This window comes from Rosa chinensis, chromosome 1 (assembly GCF_002994745.2).
Source record: "Rosa chinensis cultivar Old Blush chromosome 1, RchiOBHm-V2, whole genome shotgun sequence".
Classification (NCBI taxonomy): Eukaryota; Viridiplantae; Streptophyta; class Magnoliopsida; order Rosales; family Rosaceae; genus Rosa; species Rosa chinensis.
The window spans coordinates 55,829,598-55,848,097 of record NC_037088.1 but is presented as its reverse complement, the minus strand read 5'-3'; the positions used below and the strand labels follow the sequence as shown (position 1 = coordinate 55,848,097).

General features: G+C 36.1%; 2 protein-coding genes across 2 annotated transcripts; both read right to left on the bottom strand.

Annotated features, from left to right (window-relative positions):
• Nucleotides 1-9,383: 9,383 nt before the first annotated feature.
• Nucleotides 9,384-10,999, bottom strand: LOC112170192 (probable cyclic nucleotide-gated ion channel 6). Its single transcript, XM_024307388.2, has 3 exons — nt 10,815-10,999; nt 9,986-10,252; nt 9,384-9,834 (listed from the first exon to the last, which is right to left on the bottom strand). Exons 2-3 carry the CDS (start codon nt 10,250-10,252, stop codon nt 9,559-9,561), a joined length of 543 nt encoding a protein of 180 aa, XP_024163156.1. The 5' UTR covers nt 10,815-10,999; the 3' UTR covers nt 9,384-9,558.
• Nucleotides 11,000-12,091: 1,092 nt separating this feature from the next.
• On the bottom strand, nt 12,092-17,319 carry LOC112182835 (cyclic nucleotide-gated ion channel 1-like). The gene is given in 4 exon segments (XM_040507616.1): nt 12,092-13,992; nt 14,347-14,540; nt 16,915-17,209; nt 17,212-17,319. Coding segments are annotated over 4 exon segments (858 nt in total). The 3' UTR covers nt 12,092-13,731.
• Nucleotides 17,320-18,500: the final 1,181 nt, after the last annotated feature.

Below are 18,500 nucleotides of genomic sequence, written 5' to 3'. Positions count from 1 at the left end.
CTGACCTTCTAAGTTCACATGTTTAGTCTCTGTACTTCAAAATTTAAGACCAATAGGTCCTTGGCTCCTTGCCATCTGAAAGTCGCGGCGAAATGTCTATTATGCTCTCAATTTTTTTTTAATAAATTTATTCCTTTCTTTTTTTTATATATATTCTTTTTTCTTTATTTTATTTATTCTTTTTATTTTTCAAGCAGAAAGAAAGAAAGGAAAAAAAACAGAAAAAAATAAACAGAAAGAAAGAAAGGGAAAAAAAATTTTCCTTTTCCAAAAAAAATAAAATAATTAATTAATTTTTTTAAAAAAATTGAGGGCATAATAGATATTTTACCGCGACTTTTAGACGGCAATGACTTATTGGTCTGAAATTTTGAAGTATAGGGACTAAACGTATGAAATTAGAAGGTCAGGGACTCAAGTGTTTTATGGTCAGAAGCTCAAGGACTAAACAGTATTTAGTCCTTCACCAGATCTGTGTAGTTGTAGACATCACCTGTCCTTGGACAAGTAATTTTCCCGTCATTCTTCTTGGCCATTTCTTCCAGAACTTGCCCAAACATAAACTTAAGATTCAAACACTCAATGACTAATCATCTAATAATTACTGGCACAAATGTGTGAACCTTAGTGCTGTAGACACGGCCGTTTGGCAGAACTTGTGGTGGATTTTCCGTGTCCATCAGTTCCTTAGTTATGCAGCAAACAAGCTTCGAGTGATGCTGCTTAGAATAAGGTAATGGCAGGGCTAGCTTACGGAAACCTTCCTCTGACAGTGGATCCTGCTAGAATTTCAACCATGGAAGAAGAAGAAAGAAGAAGGAAGGAGGAGAAAGGAAAAGAAACCCCGAGAAGGCTAGGGACTACATTGTTACTGGAATTTCTGATTACATTTTTACAATCATACATTCTCTTTATATACTAAAGCAAACTAAGTGAAATAACCAACACTAGTAAATGAAAATAGTAAAAATAACCAACACTCCTATATTACCCTTAACATCCCCCCTCAACCATATGCTTGGGTACCAAGCATAATGGTTGGAACAAAGAAAAACAGTGGAATGCAGAATTCCAGCAGCTGCAATCAGTTTTCCCACCAAAGTAGAAAGCATCAGTACCCCATTATTCCAGCTGTCTGCCTCAAAATAGGGCTCCTATCATGATCATTGAGCTTTGCCAATCTAAAATCACCAAGCTTGTTGTAATGAAATTCCCATCCAGCAGCTCATTACCAGTATCTCTATGAATCACATTTGCTGCCCACATTATATAAAAAACAGATGCTAAGCCAATTGCAACATTTTGCCTATGAAGCCAATCCAACATGTTACCGTCTTCAGCTTCTTGGTAAGGCACAAATTTGTTTATACAATTTCAGAGGAACCTTCAGCAGAACAGATAGACATCCTTAATACACACATTCACATTATCAGCACACATTCACCATATCAGCAGGGCCCATATATAATTGTTGCATGCCAATGGAACATGCCACAGTTCACCAACCCTGCCCTTTCTTCTAATAGCATAACTGTGAGAGCAGAACAGCCACCAAGCTAAGATACCCAAGGTCAACAAAGTAACTGCAATAGTCCCATCTCGAGTGGAGTACGTGGCCACAGCCTCAGCCCAGAAGAATACAGGAAAGAAGAAGAATGAAGAAAAGTGCAGAAGGCAAAAGATTGAATGGTAATTTTACAGATGTTGATCTTGATTTGGTAATTGTACAAAAGGAAAAGAAAAGCTGAAAATGAGCTGAAAAAACAAAAGAATTGGATAGTATTTTGATTGGTAATTGTACAGAAATGCATAGAGAAAACAAAGAATCTCTTGGTATTTTGACTGGTAATTGTACACATAGAGAAAACAAAGAATCTCCTGGTATTTTGACTGGTAATTGTACACATAGAGAAAACAAAGAATCTCTTGGTATTTTGACTGGTAATTGTACAGAAGCAAATTGAAAGAAAAATCTTACAGGAAATCAAGAAGAGGGATAGGAAAGAAAACAAAAATGGGAAAGACTGTGGCACAGAACAATTGAATATATTCGAGTAGCATATGATCAGATTTCACTTAAGAGTACCAAATCATAACATATCAACATCAACCTTATAACACCAAATTCCATCACCTAAGCAGACTGAGTTCATAATCCAGGTAATACGGGGCAATCGATAAGCAGAATAGGTCACATAGCAGTAGCACTCAATATACCCAACTCAATTTTCAAGAAGCAAATGAATCAATTGAACTTTCATGAAAGGCACAGTCAAGATTTTACCAAGAAGAAGATAAAACGCAGCGTTTGAGCCAAAGCTCGAATCACACACTCTAAAATTTCAACACCGTCGGAGTCGGAATTGTCGTCTGTAATCTCCGGACCTGAATCGGCCAACGACACAGATGCCGATGGAATCTCATTGGAAGCCGTCGAGTTATCTTGACCTCCGGTCGGAGATGGAGGTCCAGTGAGGTCTAGTGGTCACCGGCGACTCGGCGAGAGTAGAAAGCAGAAAGACGATAATTCCGGAGATGGCGAGAGTTCATAATTGGACCGCAGCTCGGTGATGATGAGGGATTGAGAGAGATTGACAATTTTAGGGTTTGGGAATTCCGATTGAGGGATTTTGGGGCGTATTCGATTCGATTTCTCTATATTGAAACACAAAAGAAACTAGGAACGGAGAGAATTGCAGCGGAGAAGCAACGGTGGCGCGATGGTCAGGCCGCCATGGCTTTGATACCATGCTAGAATTTCAACCATGGAAGAAGAAAAAAGAAGAAGGAAGGAGGAGAAAGGAAAAGAAACCCCGAAAAGGCTAGGGACTACATTGTTACTGGAATTTCTGATTACATTTTTACAATCATACATTCTCTTTATATACTAAAGCAAACTAAGTGAAATAACCAACACTAGTAAATGAAAATAGTAAAAATAACCAACACTCCTATATTACCCTTAACACTAGGTACAGTCTCCTTCTCCTTTTCTTTATGTTCAGTCTCCATCTCACCATTCCTCCTTTGAAACTAATATTCCACTTTGAAACTTCTGAAAGTAAACACGAACAAAAGCATTTTTAATACCAAGTTGTGAAAATTGTGTAGTATATTTGAACAAAAGCATTTTTAATACCAAAGTCTTCTATAATAAACTAGCTGCTTCCATCAAGCTAGCTAGCTAGCAAAAAACGTAGTTATTTATCCAATAAACAACTTGGCATTATATTAATTCTTAACATATGCCTTCACCAGATGTAAAATTGCAGAGACGTACCAAACCTCTCGCACCTAATTTAGTTTACCATCAATAATTAACTCTTCAATTGGCGAGTTCCACTGCTCAAATATAAAACAGATTCAACCAAGACTTCTGACTAATTAGCTGATCAAGACCATCCAGTAGTTCTAGTACTACTGGATTCAACCAACAGTAAATTATGTTTATACGTTTCATGTGGATCTTAATTTATTGTTGGTAATGGATATTCTTAATATGCTATGTAATGAATTAGACCATAAACAATGACCAGATAGAAAAGAAATAATTTCTAATTAATTAAATAATCGACCTCATTGACAAGTCACTCAAAATTTTAGACTTTTGATTTTAGGAAAAGATTTGGTTTTGGGGCCATTCCAATTCCAAATTTAGATCCGGATGATCTCACCCTAGTTTATCCTGACTTTGAATATTATCCATTTATTCAATATCTAAAGACCATAAACATGACACCTCAGCAGTAACCTACTGTAACTCATTAAATGAGCAATTTAAATAAAAACGCCGTTTATAATTAATGAGACCTTAGGTCTTGCTGATATCCCGTTGTTCAGATTTGGTATGCTAGCTAGCTTTAATTAATTAATCTCGCAGTACAGTGTCGTCGACCTTTGAGGCTAGCTAGTTCAGTTCTGAACTGTGTTGATAGGATTGAATTCTTTTCAACACAGAACTGGATTTGTGAAACTGAAAGTTAATTTTCGTATCAAAGTAAAATTGTTCGATCATATAGAAACCAGCAGTCCCGTCCACCGGCATTTCAAGAATTGACTCAAGGTAAAACAGTAATTGCATGAATTTATTACCACTCCGTTTTTCTTTCCTCAACCCTAATCTTTTCTCATCTTACAGAAACTTCATTCCACATGCAATGGATGTAAACATGTTAATCGACTAAGAGTCTAAGACCATATATATATAAAAATTAAAATACAAATAAAATCACCTAGAAAAGACAAATTAAAATAGACAAGTCAATTATAATGCTTCCAGTAGGATCGATATACCTAACTAGGAAGACAAGTAATTAATCATATTGGGTCTGTGGTCTAATTTCGACTCAGTTGCAAAGCAAGGTGGTGATTTCATTTTCTTCGTGAGGAAGCTATGAATAATTGAATTTTAGATGATCATATGTATAAATATATATAATATATGAGTATAAGAGAAAATATATTTATTAATTTTAGGTACAATTGGTTTTCTATTTTAATTTTTTTTTATAAGAAAATACCTACGACAAACTACAAAGAAAATCGCAAAAGCAGCGAATTTGATTAGGGCCTATCATACAAAGAAGCAAAAACAGACTCCTGTTGAAGATCATGATTCTAAGAGAGCATTTGATGAAGATTGGCCAACTTAGCTAACTTGTCGGCAATAAAGTTTGCCGCACAGAAAATATAATTGAAGGAGAATAGTAAGAAGATTAAGCAAGTTCGTGAATTAATATATAGGGTGTTTATCATGAGTAAGGTCTGTACTTTTATCAACCACACTCAATAATACCTGAACTTAAAAAGTGATTAAATAGATACGAGCTGAATTCGCAAAATGACATCAATTTGATACTTCCTTTAACTTCTCATCTGATTTCCGTTAAATTAATCACGTGACACGCATAGGCAGAGGCAAAAATGACTTTTTGGTCATTACCAAACTTTCAGAACCGTTGTGTCATCTTCTTCCTTCCAGCAGCTCAACTTATCTATTCTCCAAAGGGGAAATCATTGGTTTGATACTTGGATTGATTGGGAGAACAACCAACATTCCAACAAAGGTGGTGATCCTAAATTACTCAAATGTCCTATTTAGCTAGATATCTACATGTAAGCTTTATGATTAACATATACCCTTCACCGTAATTACCTACATATGTAGTATTTGTCGATTTTACACTTAATTTCTTACCATTTAATACTTATAAACAGGAACCTTAGTAGTATAGGGTGTAGTCCTAACCATTGGACAAACATGTCCGTGGGGTTCCGTCAATTAGTTCCTTCGTTAATTAACTAGAGAATTATGCAGGAATTATATATAAACTCAAATGGCTCTGCGGTGTTGTAATATGTGATTATGGTAAGGAAACCAGAGGTCTAGAAAAAATCACAAATAGTACATGAACTATATTTTTATCTTATAGATGCTGCATGAATTTTAGTTTTTGTCACAGCTAATACCTAAACTCTTCGAGTTCTTTTGAAGTGGTACCTAAAACCACATTCGCTCACTGCTCCGGCTAAAAATGCCACGTGAAGCATATGTGTCTCATTTATTAAGCACACGTTTGGTATTTGGGTTCATTAATAGTTTGATTTGGGATAAGATTTTGGGTTTTCGCTTCATAGATCAAAGATTAAGATGAAGAATATAGTGGCTTAGGGCCTTGATACAGTTAACGACTAGCACCAACTGTCATCTTTAACCTTGATAAATAAGACACGTGCTCCTCACTTGTCATTTTTGATTAGATTCATGACCGAATGTGGCCTTAGGTATCACTTCAAAAGATCTCGAAGAGTTCGGGTACTGATTGTTACAAAAAATAAAATTCAGATACCATTAATAAAATAGAGGTATAGTACGTAATTTAGGTACAATTTCTGATTTTTACCCCTTTGTCTATACAACACATTTGACAAAGACTAGCTATTATATATGTATCATCAGAATTCAGAAGTAATGATCGAGAAAGGTTTTAACGGCCACACTCTCTTCCCTTAACTGCTAGATAAAAATTTATGGACTACACTAATCCAATCGTCAGACGTGAGGGCAAGGACCCTAACATCACCATTGGCCTTAGCAGACTCGATCGAGTGCTGTGGGTAATTTGGTAGGAAAGGAGATAGTTGATGCCCATTCAAGAAGTTCTTGTCCACAAAATTCTCCTACACGAACAACACCGTGAGGATAACTCTCGGTAACTACATATCCGGCTAGGACAAAGAACATCAGTTGGAGTGGTTCATCCTTTTTGATGATATACATCCCATCAGTATAGGTTATAGGCTTCAGATGCGCACAGATTGCTTTCAACATTTCTTCGTCCATAGTTTGAAACCGAGGCACCTAAGAGTGAATACGAAATTCAGAAAATTAATAATCCACTTAAGTAACATCATCATACATTAGCAGTAGCTATGATGGAGTTGTTCTCCAGATAGAGGAACTTACTTTCTTTAGCATAGTCAACTGAAAAGAAATCAAAAGCTGTGGCTGAGTATTAGGTGGAAGGGTTATCTCCTTGCTGAAATGCAACCTGAACTTAGATACTACACTCTTCAAGTCGTCAGCCTTGAGAAAAAGAACACTATCATTGTTGGTGACATAAGTGTTAGATTTTCGATGAAGATGGTGAAAGGTTGAAGACGAAAGAAAAACAGGGGAAAGGAAAGAAATAATATCTGAGAGCTGTTTTGATATTTTTCTCTGATTGTTACAAAATGACCTAATTACTTAACACTTCTAATTGCACTTAACCACTACTTATAGTAACCAATTACTAACCAACTAACTTTCTTTCTCTCCATCAGATACTCAACACGTGTAGACAATCTGCAATTCTTATTACCTTGATTATGTACTATACTCTTAACATCCCCCCTCAAACTAGTGCTAGGATCCCCAAGCACTAGGTTGCAGCATAGAATGTGTTTTTAGCCAGGAGGAATGAGAAAAAGTGATCGCCATAGCTTCATAGGCTGAGAGGCCTGCCTACAGTTCAACATAGTAGTATCTGGAGGAGTGGAAGGAAACCTCCAACTGCTTTGGGTTTTCATGACTTCAATTTCCTCAAGTTGCCTATGTGACTCAGGCTTGACTCCTGATTGACCTATATCCTTGGAACATCTTTTCCCTATTATATTGGATGCTGCAGTTTCTGTAACCCTTTTCTCATTGTTGTAAGAATCTGTGAATGGTTCCAAGGTTTGAACCAAGCTTCCATTCATACCATGTTCAACATCTTTATAACCACCATGCACCCGTTTACCTTTAGATGAAACTTGACCAGCTGAACTCCCCATAGAACTTTTCTGCATTATATGCAACTTATCACTTGTTGATTTATTTTCACTAACACTCTTCTTCATAACTTCAGAAATAGTCATAGCAACCAGATTCTCTGGAGAAAAAACTATATCTGCTGAGGAGTGAATTGTATTTTTAGCCTCACCAGGTCCAGTGCTATCTAAAGATTTAGGCACCTCGACTTCATTAGAAGCAGTAGCTTCAAGCACATCAGATAAAGAGTTCTCCCTTACTATGTCAGTTCTTAAATCTGTTGAAATATTCTGCTTGCAGCTCTGAGAGTTCCTATCATATTCAGACTGAATATCTGACAGTTTCTTATGCAATTGCTCAGTTTTATCAAGCACAAGCTTAGATGAAAGCCCAGGCATGAATGCATCCGATGTGTCTCCAACAACAGTGTCTTCTATAGTTTCTGATGCCAATCTGTCTTTCTCAATTGAAAGCAACTCTTTCTTGTTTTCCATTTCTTTCGTGCTAGAAGTAGGCATATATTTTATATTACTCATCACAACACTAGTAGCACATGCATTATGATATCCAATCCCAGCAGCATTATATACAACTCCATTTGGCATAGAGCAATCTGGCTGACAATTAAATTGCTGCACAGTTCCACTGTTTGCCTGAGAAGTAATGAAATTCGGCTGTGAAAATCCATTAGGCTGATGTAGTAAAATACCAGTTGGTTGAAGACCGTTGTTTTGCTGAGAGCCATAATTTTGCTGAATAAAGCCATTATTGGGTTGAGAAAACCTTCCATTGCCATTTTGTAGAACACAACCATTGCTCAAGAAGGCATTAGAGTAAGCACTGTGATATCCAACATTAGACAAGGTAGGTGAACAAGTATAGTCGTGAGGTAATGTCATACTATTTTGGGCAACCATAGTAGTTAAAGAGGATAAAGACAATGCCTTGTTCTGTAACTCAATCTCAAATTCAGCAGAGGGCAATAAAGACCTGACTTCATCCATGGTTATATCATGTTTTCCTCTGATAATTTGTCTAGTAGGACCATATTCAATAGGGAGTCCAGCAAGAATCAAATACTTAACATCTTGATCATTCATTGTAACTCCTGCTACAGCCAATTTGTCTCTCATATATTTAAAACGCAACAAGTACTTGTCTATTGAGTCAAACCCTTTTGAATGTTCTGTAATGCAACCTTTAATTTCATAATATGCGGTTCAGAAACAATAGCATATCTTTGCTTGAGAGTAAGCCATACCTCCATAGATGTTTGACAACCGATTACCAGAGTTAAAGCTTCTGCAGAAAGCGTGGTTGTAAGCATGGAGATAAGTAAACTATCTTGTTCCATCCATCTTTCTCGAGCGGCAGAATTGTTGGTGAGAGAGCCATCATCACCAACAAGAAATTGGGGTGGACAAAGATGAGAACCATCAACAAACTTCAAGAGACCATGACCTCTGAGGTGATGTTTCATCTGATAGACCCAAGTTGGGTAATTTGTTTCGTCCAAATGAACAGAGATGGTGTTGTAGGTTTGAGTGGAGAACGCCATTTTTCTTCAAATCTTGTACTGAAAGAATGGATCTTGATGAATTTGAGTAGTGCAAATGGCTACACAAGGCAGCCCCAAACGTTCAACAGTACGAGCAACACAAACAGCTATAGAATAGCCCCAAATCTTGATTCACGAACATATTTTCACAAATCAAGAACAAAGCAGAGTAGATCTGCAAGTAGAGAGATTTCTTTTTTACTGGTAATTTGATGATTCTAAAGGGTAGTTTCTTGTTGGTTTTGCTTGATTTCTTGAACAATATCGGTTTTCTACTAGTAATTGAACAACGAAAACGAAGAACAAAGAAAGATGAGGAGAAACTTAGGGTTTTGATCGGAGTTGCAGCTGAGAATCTTTGAAGAATCGAAGTTGCAGAGGAGAACTTGATGAAGGATCGAAGGTCAGGCCACCATGGGCTCTGATACCATGTTAGATTTTCGATGAAGATGGTGAAAGGTTAAAGACGAAAGAAAAACAGGGGAAAGGAAAGAAATAATATATGAGAGTTGTTTTGATATTTTTCTCTGATTGTTACAAAAGGACCTAATTGCTTAACATTTCTAATTGCACTTAACCACTACTTATAGTAACCAGTTACTAACCAACTAACTTTCTTTCTCTCCATCAGATACTCAACACGTGTAGACAATCTGCAATCCTTATTACCTTGATTCTGTACTATACTCTTAACAATAAGAATAGTCTATGGATAAGGGTAATGTGACGGGAAAGAGGTATTTGATACTGATACCCACTCCAAAAGTTCTGCTCCATAGAAGTCTCCCGGGTATAAAAGGTCACGACCGGCAACATTTCTTCTTTCAACGCCAAGATCTCGCTCAACTATGAATATCATCTTTTCTAGTGGTTCCCCATCTCTAGAAAGATATTCCCGCCCAGTAATCTCAAATTTTTTGGGTTCAAGATACTCACTGATTTCTTTCAATACTTCTTCATCCATAGTTTGAAGCAGTGGTACCTGTGAATTTGAGAAAACTGGTTATTAACAGGTACTGATATTAATGAAACATATAACTATGAAGTTCTACTAGGATGGAACATGCTGAAATATGGACATGTTATCAAAGTGATCATGGTTTTAAAACGAATTTGTCTTCCGGTTACTTTACTTTCTTTAGCCTAGCCAATGGCAACAAATTTTTGATATAGCTCTGAAGTTCCTCAGGAAGAATAGAGAGAATGTTTTCCACATCAACATTTCTCCTTTCGGCAAGCTCTTGCTGTACCCTTTCCATCATCTCATTTTTTCTTCTACTAGGGATGCCATTTTTCAATAACCACAAGTCTAACTCTCGACCTTTCTTTTCCACAGCCCTTTTGATTTTCCTCTTGTGTCTGTTCGACTCTAATACTGCAGCATCCGTCTGCATATACATCTATTCCACAAGAAGTAGAGATTCAGTTGATGATCGATTAATACAAAAAATGTAAATGGGATCTACAATCATTACATTTTTTAAGAATTCACAGGGCTTGCAATGTCTGCATCCCATATCATATGTTGAGTGAAAATTAATGTTTCGAACAACTATAAAAACTAAGATTGATGTTACCGTGCATGAATCTAATCCCATAAAAAAATACTTACGAAATCAACAGGGGTTTCATATTTTGACCATCAGGCATATCATAACCAAGAATTCAGCATACATTTGATTGTAATTGAAACACGTACAGATGGAATCTGCAGTCATATATTTTCATCAAGTATACTAAACATACAAGGGGGGCAGGAATGAATGGTCAGGCTCTATGATATGCTGCACAACAGATCATGAATTTTCACAGAGATCAAAGTCTTCCTAGTTTATCATTTGAGCTGTGAACAAGTGATGGTCTTTCCTAAGCATAAATAAATGCTACTCAAATGCGAAGAACAAAATATACAGAGTCTCAACATTAAGCTTGAAGAATTTATGCATACAGACTTGTACCAACCTGCAAATTTCCAATAAGATATAGAAAAAGTAGCAAGCCGATAATAGAAATTAGAGTCTCAAAGAGGTTTTCCCATGTATTGGTACTGGTCTGGAGATTTGAACCAAGAGAACTGCAAAATGAAATGGATAAATATCTTATTTCAGATACAAATTTAGAGTAAACTAAATTTAATAAGAACGAATTTGATCATTAGTACAGACCTAAGATTTCGCAGGCCCCACCAGAAACAGTTCGACAACTTCTTTGGATAATCTGTTGATCCCAGTATACCAGACTGAAGGACATCAAGAAAGATACCAAAATCTGTTGACAGTTAATGCACATTGATCATCTAAAATAATCTCCATCAATCAAGAGAAGTCCAAGGGTTGCTAGAGTAATCTAGAATATGATCTAGAATGAACATTTTAGCTAGTGCAAGAAGTTTCTAGAGTTATCATGTAAGTAGGTGTAGGAAGTCTCTAGAATTATCATGTAATGGTGACAAGGTTCTAAATTAATCATGGAATTAGTGTAATCAAGGTCTAGAATATCTAACAAGTCTAGGAAGGTCTAGAATGATCCATCGAGGTCTATAAATATGTGATGTACCCTTGTAATCAAGAATGGAAGAGAGAAAAAGAAAGAACAAGAAGCAAGTTAAGCAATACAATTGAAAGTTCCATTCCCTCCTCTACTTCTCCTCAAAATCAAATCCTCCTAATATAGTTGTTCTAATCACATCTTCTCCCAACTTCTAGCTCCTAAATATCTTTTCCTAAACACATTATCCTAGCCCACTACTACTAAAGCTTCCACACCAAATTCCAAAAGTGGTATCAAAGCCACAAATTCTAACAGTGGTATTAGAGCTTTCTTCGATCAAATTTGGGGCGTTGATTTGTGTCTTCCACCATGTCTACCTCCACCTCCAACCAAACATCAATTCCTCTTCCCATCTTCAAGGGAGAAAACTATGATTTTTGGAGTATCAAGATGGGAACCTTCTTTATGTCTCAAGATCTATGGGACATAGTAGAGAAAGGATTCTCGACTCCAGAAAATCCGACGGTGGAGCAATTGAGGCAAGAAAAGAAAGAAAAATTAAGAGATGCTAGTGCTCTCTTCGCCATTCAACAAGCAGTGGACGATACAGATTTTTCAAGAATCATGGGAGCTACCACATCAAAAGAAGCTTGGGATCTACTAAAGGAGGAGTTTCAAGGGACGGCAAAGGTATGTTCCGTTAAACTACAAACAATGAGGAGAGAGTTAGAAAATTTGAAAATGAAAGATTCTGAGATCGTAAAAGATTACTATTCCCGGTTAAAGGAAATAGTAAATCAATTAAGAGCCTATGGTGAAAATATTAGTGAGACTAGAGTAGTTGAAAAAATACTCATTAGCCTCACTGAAAAATATGACCCAATAGTTACTGCCATCGAAAATTCTAAAGACATGACAACTATTTCGGTGACAGAATTAATAGGCTCTTTAGAAGCTTATGAGAAAAGATTGAGTAGTCGGAATGAAAGTCCTATAGAAAGTGCATTCCGATCTAAACTCAATATTCGATCTCAGAAAAATGAAAGAAGTTTGAAGAATTTTTTAGAGGAGGAGATAGACCCAAATATTGGGCAAATAAAAAAGATATAAACGAGAAAATAAATTATTCTCCATGTGGAATCTGCCACAAAAATAATCATCAAGAAAAATATTGTTGGTTTCGGGCAAAACCAAAATGCAGAAACTGCAACAAATTTGGTCATATTGACGAAAATTGTTTCCTCAAGAAAAATCACTGAGCAGATTTTTCAGAAGAAAATGAGCAAGATGAGCAACTCTTCTATGCATGTCACGAAGTGGTACGTGGATAGCAGCTGCAGCAATCATATGTCTGGAGACAAAACCATTTTCTCCAAACTTGATACTTCACAGAAGTCTCAAGTGAAAGTAGGAAATGGAGAAATTGTGAAAACTAAAGGCAAAGGTACGATTTCCATCCCGACTAATTTAGGAACTAAAAAGATTAATGATGTTCTATTAGTTCCTAGCTTGAAGCATAATCTCCTAAGTGTCGGACAAATGATGGAAAATGGTTATGCTATATTATTTCATGGAGACTTCTGCAAAATATTTGACAAGAAAAGAAGGTTGATATTCAAAATAAGGATGAAAAATAGAAATTTCCCCATCCAATGGCAACAAATGGCCATGAGAGCAGAAGTCAAGAAGAAAAATATTTTCCTAGAGAAAAAGCAGTCGAGGACTCTACCACGTCAAGCAAATAAAGTAGGGAGTTGAAATCCTCCACAACCAAAAAGTTTTGAAGTTGCGATGAAGAAGAAAGCAGAAGGAAGGCCATGGAAAAAGAAAGCAAGAGCGAGAACACCTTGGCCAAGGCACTTCCAAGATCAAGACTTGAATTGCTACGAGATTGCTCGGAGCATCATCAATGTGCATTACGGAGGAGTGTTGAAAGTTAATGCACATTGATCATCTAAAATAATCTCCATCAATCAAGAGAAGTCCAAGAGTTGCTAGAGTAATCTAGAATATGATCTAGAATGAACATTTTAGCTAGTTCAAGAAGTTTCTAGAGTTATCATGTAAGTAGGTGTAGGAAGTCTCTAGAATTATCATGAAATTGTGACAAGGTTCTAAATTAATCATGGAATTAGTGTAATCAAGGTCTAGAATATCTAACAAGTCTAGGAAGGTCTAGAATGATCCATCGAGGTCTATAAATATGTGATGTACCATTGTAATCAAGAATGGAAGAGAGAAAAAGAAAGAACAAGAAGCAAGTTAGGCAATACAATTGAAAGTTCCATTCCCTCCTCTACTTCTCCTCAAAATCAAATCCTCCTAATATAGTTGTTCTAATCACATCTTCTCCCAACTTCTAGCTCCTAAATATCTTTTCATAAACACATTATCCTAGCCCACTACTACTAAAGCTTCCGCACCAAATTCCAAAAGTGGTATCAAAGCCACAAATTCTAACAAAATCAAACAACTTTGCATTTGGTGGATCTACTGGGCATAAGTCATTCAGTGATGTTGTATTTCTCAGTGAATTGTGATCGTGACAGTCAAAGGTACTAGGAACACATCCATTTTCATTTTGACAGGCATGTTGCCAACAATTTGTGAGTCTTTCAATAGCAAAAAAGTACCAACAAGCTCCAAGTACCTAAAGGACCAACAAGTTGGTTGGATCAGACTTCTGAACAATATAGAAAAATGTAACTTCACTTAAGGGTCCTGGAAATCAAATAATATCAATAGGTTCTCATAAAATCAAAGCTTCAACATGTACTACTAATTGATTGGCGTTAAATTTTGGCAGGTCTGGGATGAGTTATACTACTATTTCCATTGTTGTCATGATGATCATTTTGCAACATGTCTCTGTTTTCCATTCATTAAGAGATTCGGTTATTTAAGACCCTAAACCTTTACCAAGAAATCCAACCAAGTCAGTGGTTCATCAACATATAATAACAGCAAACGAAGTTCAAATAAAGCATGAGAGATTGACACTTACATGACTGGCAAGGATGTACATAAAGAAGTTGAGTACACCTTTGACCCATGTTGCAATCTCTTCTTTGGAAGACTTTTTAGGTTCCTTGCACGATAGGTAGATGCGAAGGACCCGTGGAACATATTGCACCAGAACAAGAAAGCTCAGAAGCTTCCTTGTATTCAAAGATCTCACGCCCCTCATTTTTGAAAAGAAGATGTGATAGGAGCATTTTAATGCGGTATTTTAATAGTTAATTCCTCACATTTTGCTTAGTTAATTCCTTAACGAATCGATTTTTAACTCAATTTCTATTTTTTAGGTACATTGGAGTAGATGATGATGAAATGAGCTGTTTGGCCCTAAAATGAGCATTTTGGCCTGAGAAAGCGTGTCTTGGAGAAATTGAGCCAATGAGAAAGCGAGCTAGACAAGAAATGAGGAGTGGCAGACTAACCATCCGAACTTCAAATGAGTTGAAACTTTCCAAATTCATTCTAGAAAGCCCAAGGATCATTTCTTATGAAGAGTGCCAGAGCAAACTATGAGTGGAAGGCCTTCAAACAATCAGCCCAATTTTCTACATAAGCAAAACTGGAAAACTGGACCTGTAAGAGGTCCAGCAGCATTTCCGGCCCAACCACATGGCAATACATTCTGAAATTTTACCACAGTAATCTACATTCATGGGGGAATATTTGTTATGAAGAAGTCTTGGGCAGAATCTAAACTTTCGGTGGAGATAAAATTGAAGTAAATGAGTAGGAAATCCACCATCATCATCACCCAAAAACATTCCATGTTTTAGGGTGTAATCATCATGATTTCTCCATCATTTCTCACACTAATCCACCATCATCATCACCCAAAAACATTCCATGTTTTAGGGTGTAATCATCATGTTTTCTCCATCATTTCTCACACTAATCCACCATCATCATCACCCAAAAACATTCCATGTTTTGGGGTGTAATCATCATGTTTTCACCATCATTACTCACACTAATTTACTCCATCTTTTCCAATTTCACTCTTCTTTCTCTTCCCTATATAAACACCTTCTCCTCTCACTCTAAAACATATTCCTTCATCCATCTCATCTTCTTTGTCTCTCCATTTCCTTTCCATTTTTCTCTCCATTCTCTAGTTTTAAGTTTCTGCATTTTTAAGCAAAGAGAAGAAGAGAAGAAGAAGCCATGAAGCCTCCTAGCCGTCATCATCCACCTTGTGCCGTGATAGTGAAGTCTTGCTTTAAAGATTCAAGATCAATGTCTCAAGCTCTTCATCATCCACTCCCTTCATGGTGTAATTCTATCTTTTTCCTTGTAATTTCTTTTGGTTCTCTTTGTTTAGATTTGTAGAACTATGAATTCTAGTTAACAAATAATGTTAAGGGCAAAGTTTAAAGCCCGTTTATATGTTTTGAGATAAAGTTGTGATTTCTATATGTTGATTTTTATGTTGCTTTATGATTAATTGAGAATTTTCAGATTCATATATTGTGATTCGAGAGTTGCTTATGTGAGTTTGTTTAATTAAATTGGCGTTATAGATAGCTTTTGTATTTTAATTTTATGTGGTTGCAAACACGTAGGGTTTTGATATGAATGGTGCTAGGTTTGAGAACATGAAATCGACTTTTCGTTTTGTGTAAACTTGAATCAAAGTAGTAAAGGTTTTGTGCAAAGACCGAATTTAATTAAAGAGGATTGCAATTAGGTGAACTTTTCCATACTAAGTTGTACACTTGAGTTGATAGCCTTTCTCTATGTGTAATGCGTTAAACATGACATGATTGACTAGCTTTCTAGGGTTTGATTGCATGTTTAATAGGATTAATCTAGGTGCTTTCACTTAGATTAATTAGCATTGAAAAGTAAAATATGGGAAATTGTTTGCTTTTAACGTTTCACATGATCAACTCCTCTCTCATGACTTAGATGAACAATATTAGGGTTTGAATCAATTTTAATCATATGTTTCGGTTTTTTATCTTTGTTCTCTCACTCCATTTGTATTTTTATGTTTTTGCATTTTAATTATTTTGTTAACTTAGTTTTATTTTCAAAAAAACCAAAAACAAAATCCCCCCTTTTTCGTAAATAATGTTTATACTTTTGAATATCTTTGTGAATATTATACTTTGTTTTAATTTTAATTGTTTAATTGTTTGACAATGACAGGTGTACCCTCAATCCCCGGAATAGAACGATCCCTATTTACTTATACTACTAACGATATTTTCAGGGTTAAATTGCGCGCTTGCTTTTTAGCGCATCAAGATGAGAATTACTACCTGCATACATTTTACAGTGTTTATAGCAACAGTGATTATAAGTCTAATTACATATCATGTAAGAAATTAGTTAAGAATTAACCCGTCCAAATTAGAATATTATATTATTATATCACATTTCTTTTTACTTCTTTAGACAACCTAGTGATAATTTGCTGTCACTACATAATTACATATGGATAGAAATCTCCTAATGTTATAGTAAAACTCCTATCGTCGGCAGGAATTTTAAATCCTATTGCATTACATGTTGACAAATAGAGAGATCAGAGAAAACAATCAACTGCAGAAAGGGCCTTCTCTTACCTGTGGAAGGGGAAGAACAGCGAAAACATCGATTAATATGTATGACTTCCACATTGTCTTAGCTATGCTTGGTGAGATACTCCTCAAGTTAGATAACACGGATGAGCAACTTCCTGACCGAAATGCATTGATGAAAGCTAACCATTTCTTGGATTTATAAACTTGAAGAATAATATTCAGTATGTAAAAGACATATGTGACCATTCGGAAGACAGGAGCTGCTATCTTCAAGTTTCTATCCAAACTCAGGCACTTGGCATCATCATTGATCATAGGTAATTAGGTATGTAGAGGAACAAAGGATCCAATAGTACAGCAAACAGACATGACACTAAAAATATCATTCTCCACTTGGGAAAGAGCGGCCCCTTAGGATTTGTAATCTCCTTCATCGTCGGCCATCTCTTACTCGAATCTGTATTTCTGGACAACACAATAAACAAACATACCATTGAGCCTATCAACTGATGATCACAGAATTCAACAGTTAAAACATTAATGGAGTTCGAAGATTGCTCCAATTGGCATTGTTTCGAACACCTAGTATGCGGAAAAGATTTCTCACTGAAACAAAATCAGCCACCACTATTTCTACCAACATACAGATACTGCAGATCATCATCATCTGTACCGTACAAGCTAAAAGAAACTAACCTTGCAGCTTTCTCTTTCCCGTTCTGCACAACTACATCTACTTGGGAATTATCTAACTAAGACTTGGTTACCAAGTGAAATTCTGGAAATTTGCAAATAATGTAACATAAAATGTTTGAACCCAAATTTGAGATCTCAAATTTCTATGTACAAAAGATCAATCTTTACAGTAGGATAACCCAACTGGAAAGACAAAGTAGATAGAGTACAATGAAAGAGTTCTGTGGTCCAATTCTGAACCAAAGGAAGGCCATGTAGGCCATCCCAGCATTTGTTTCCACAACCACCAACGAAGTCAATGATCTAGTCAAGGAGTTTACACCTTTCGACCAAAACACAAAGTAGACGAAGAAGTTTGCACCTTGCTGCCCATGAATTCTGGAATGAAGGTGGTTTCATTTTCTTCAGCAAATGATTGTATACGTTAAATTTCAAGTGGCTCCTAATTTGCAACATAAATTTCGGGTACTGTCGTTGGATGCCTCTCCATTTTGTTGAATCAATCAATTCCTTAATATTTTGTTTCTTTGATTCTCTGTACAAAAAAGAGAGATGGGAGAGTTCATGCAATCATAGGATTATTTTCGATTCTTTTTTCCCCATAGTAATTGCACTATCATCCCAGACTACTGGTAGAAAGTAGAAACGCTACTTGGAGTTCTATCAAATAAATTTAATATATGTAGAATATATTTTGGTACAAATTATGAAATTAATTGGAAATAAAATTGTAAAGAGTAACTTGCTTATATACATGTTTCAAGTTCCCAAGAGTAACACCAAGTTGAGGCATCTTGACTCATGAGAATAACAGCACAGGGAAATAATTTCTTATACCAGAATTTGTGGCACTTTAATCGAAAGGAAAGGATTTATGTACATAGAGCACAGGCTGATACATAGCCAGAATCACAGAACT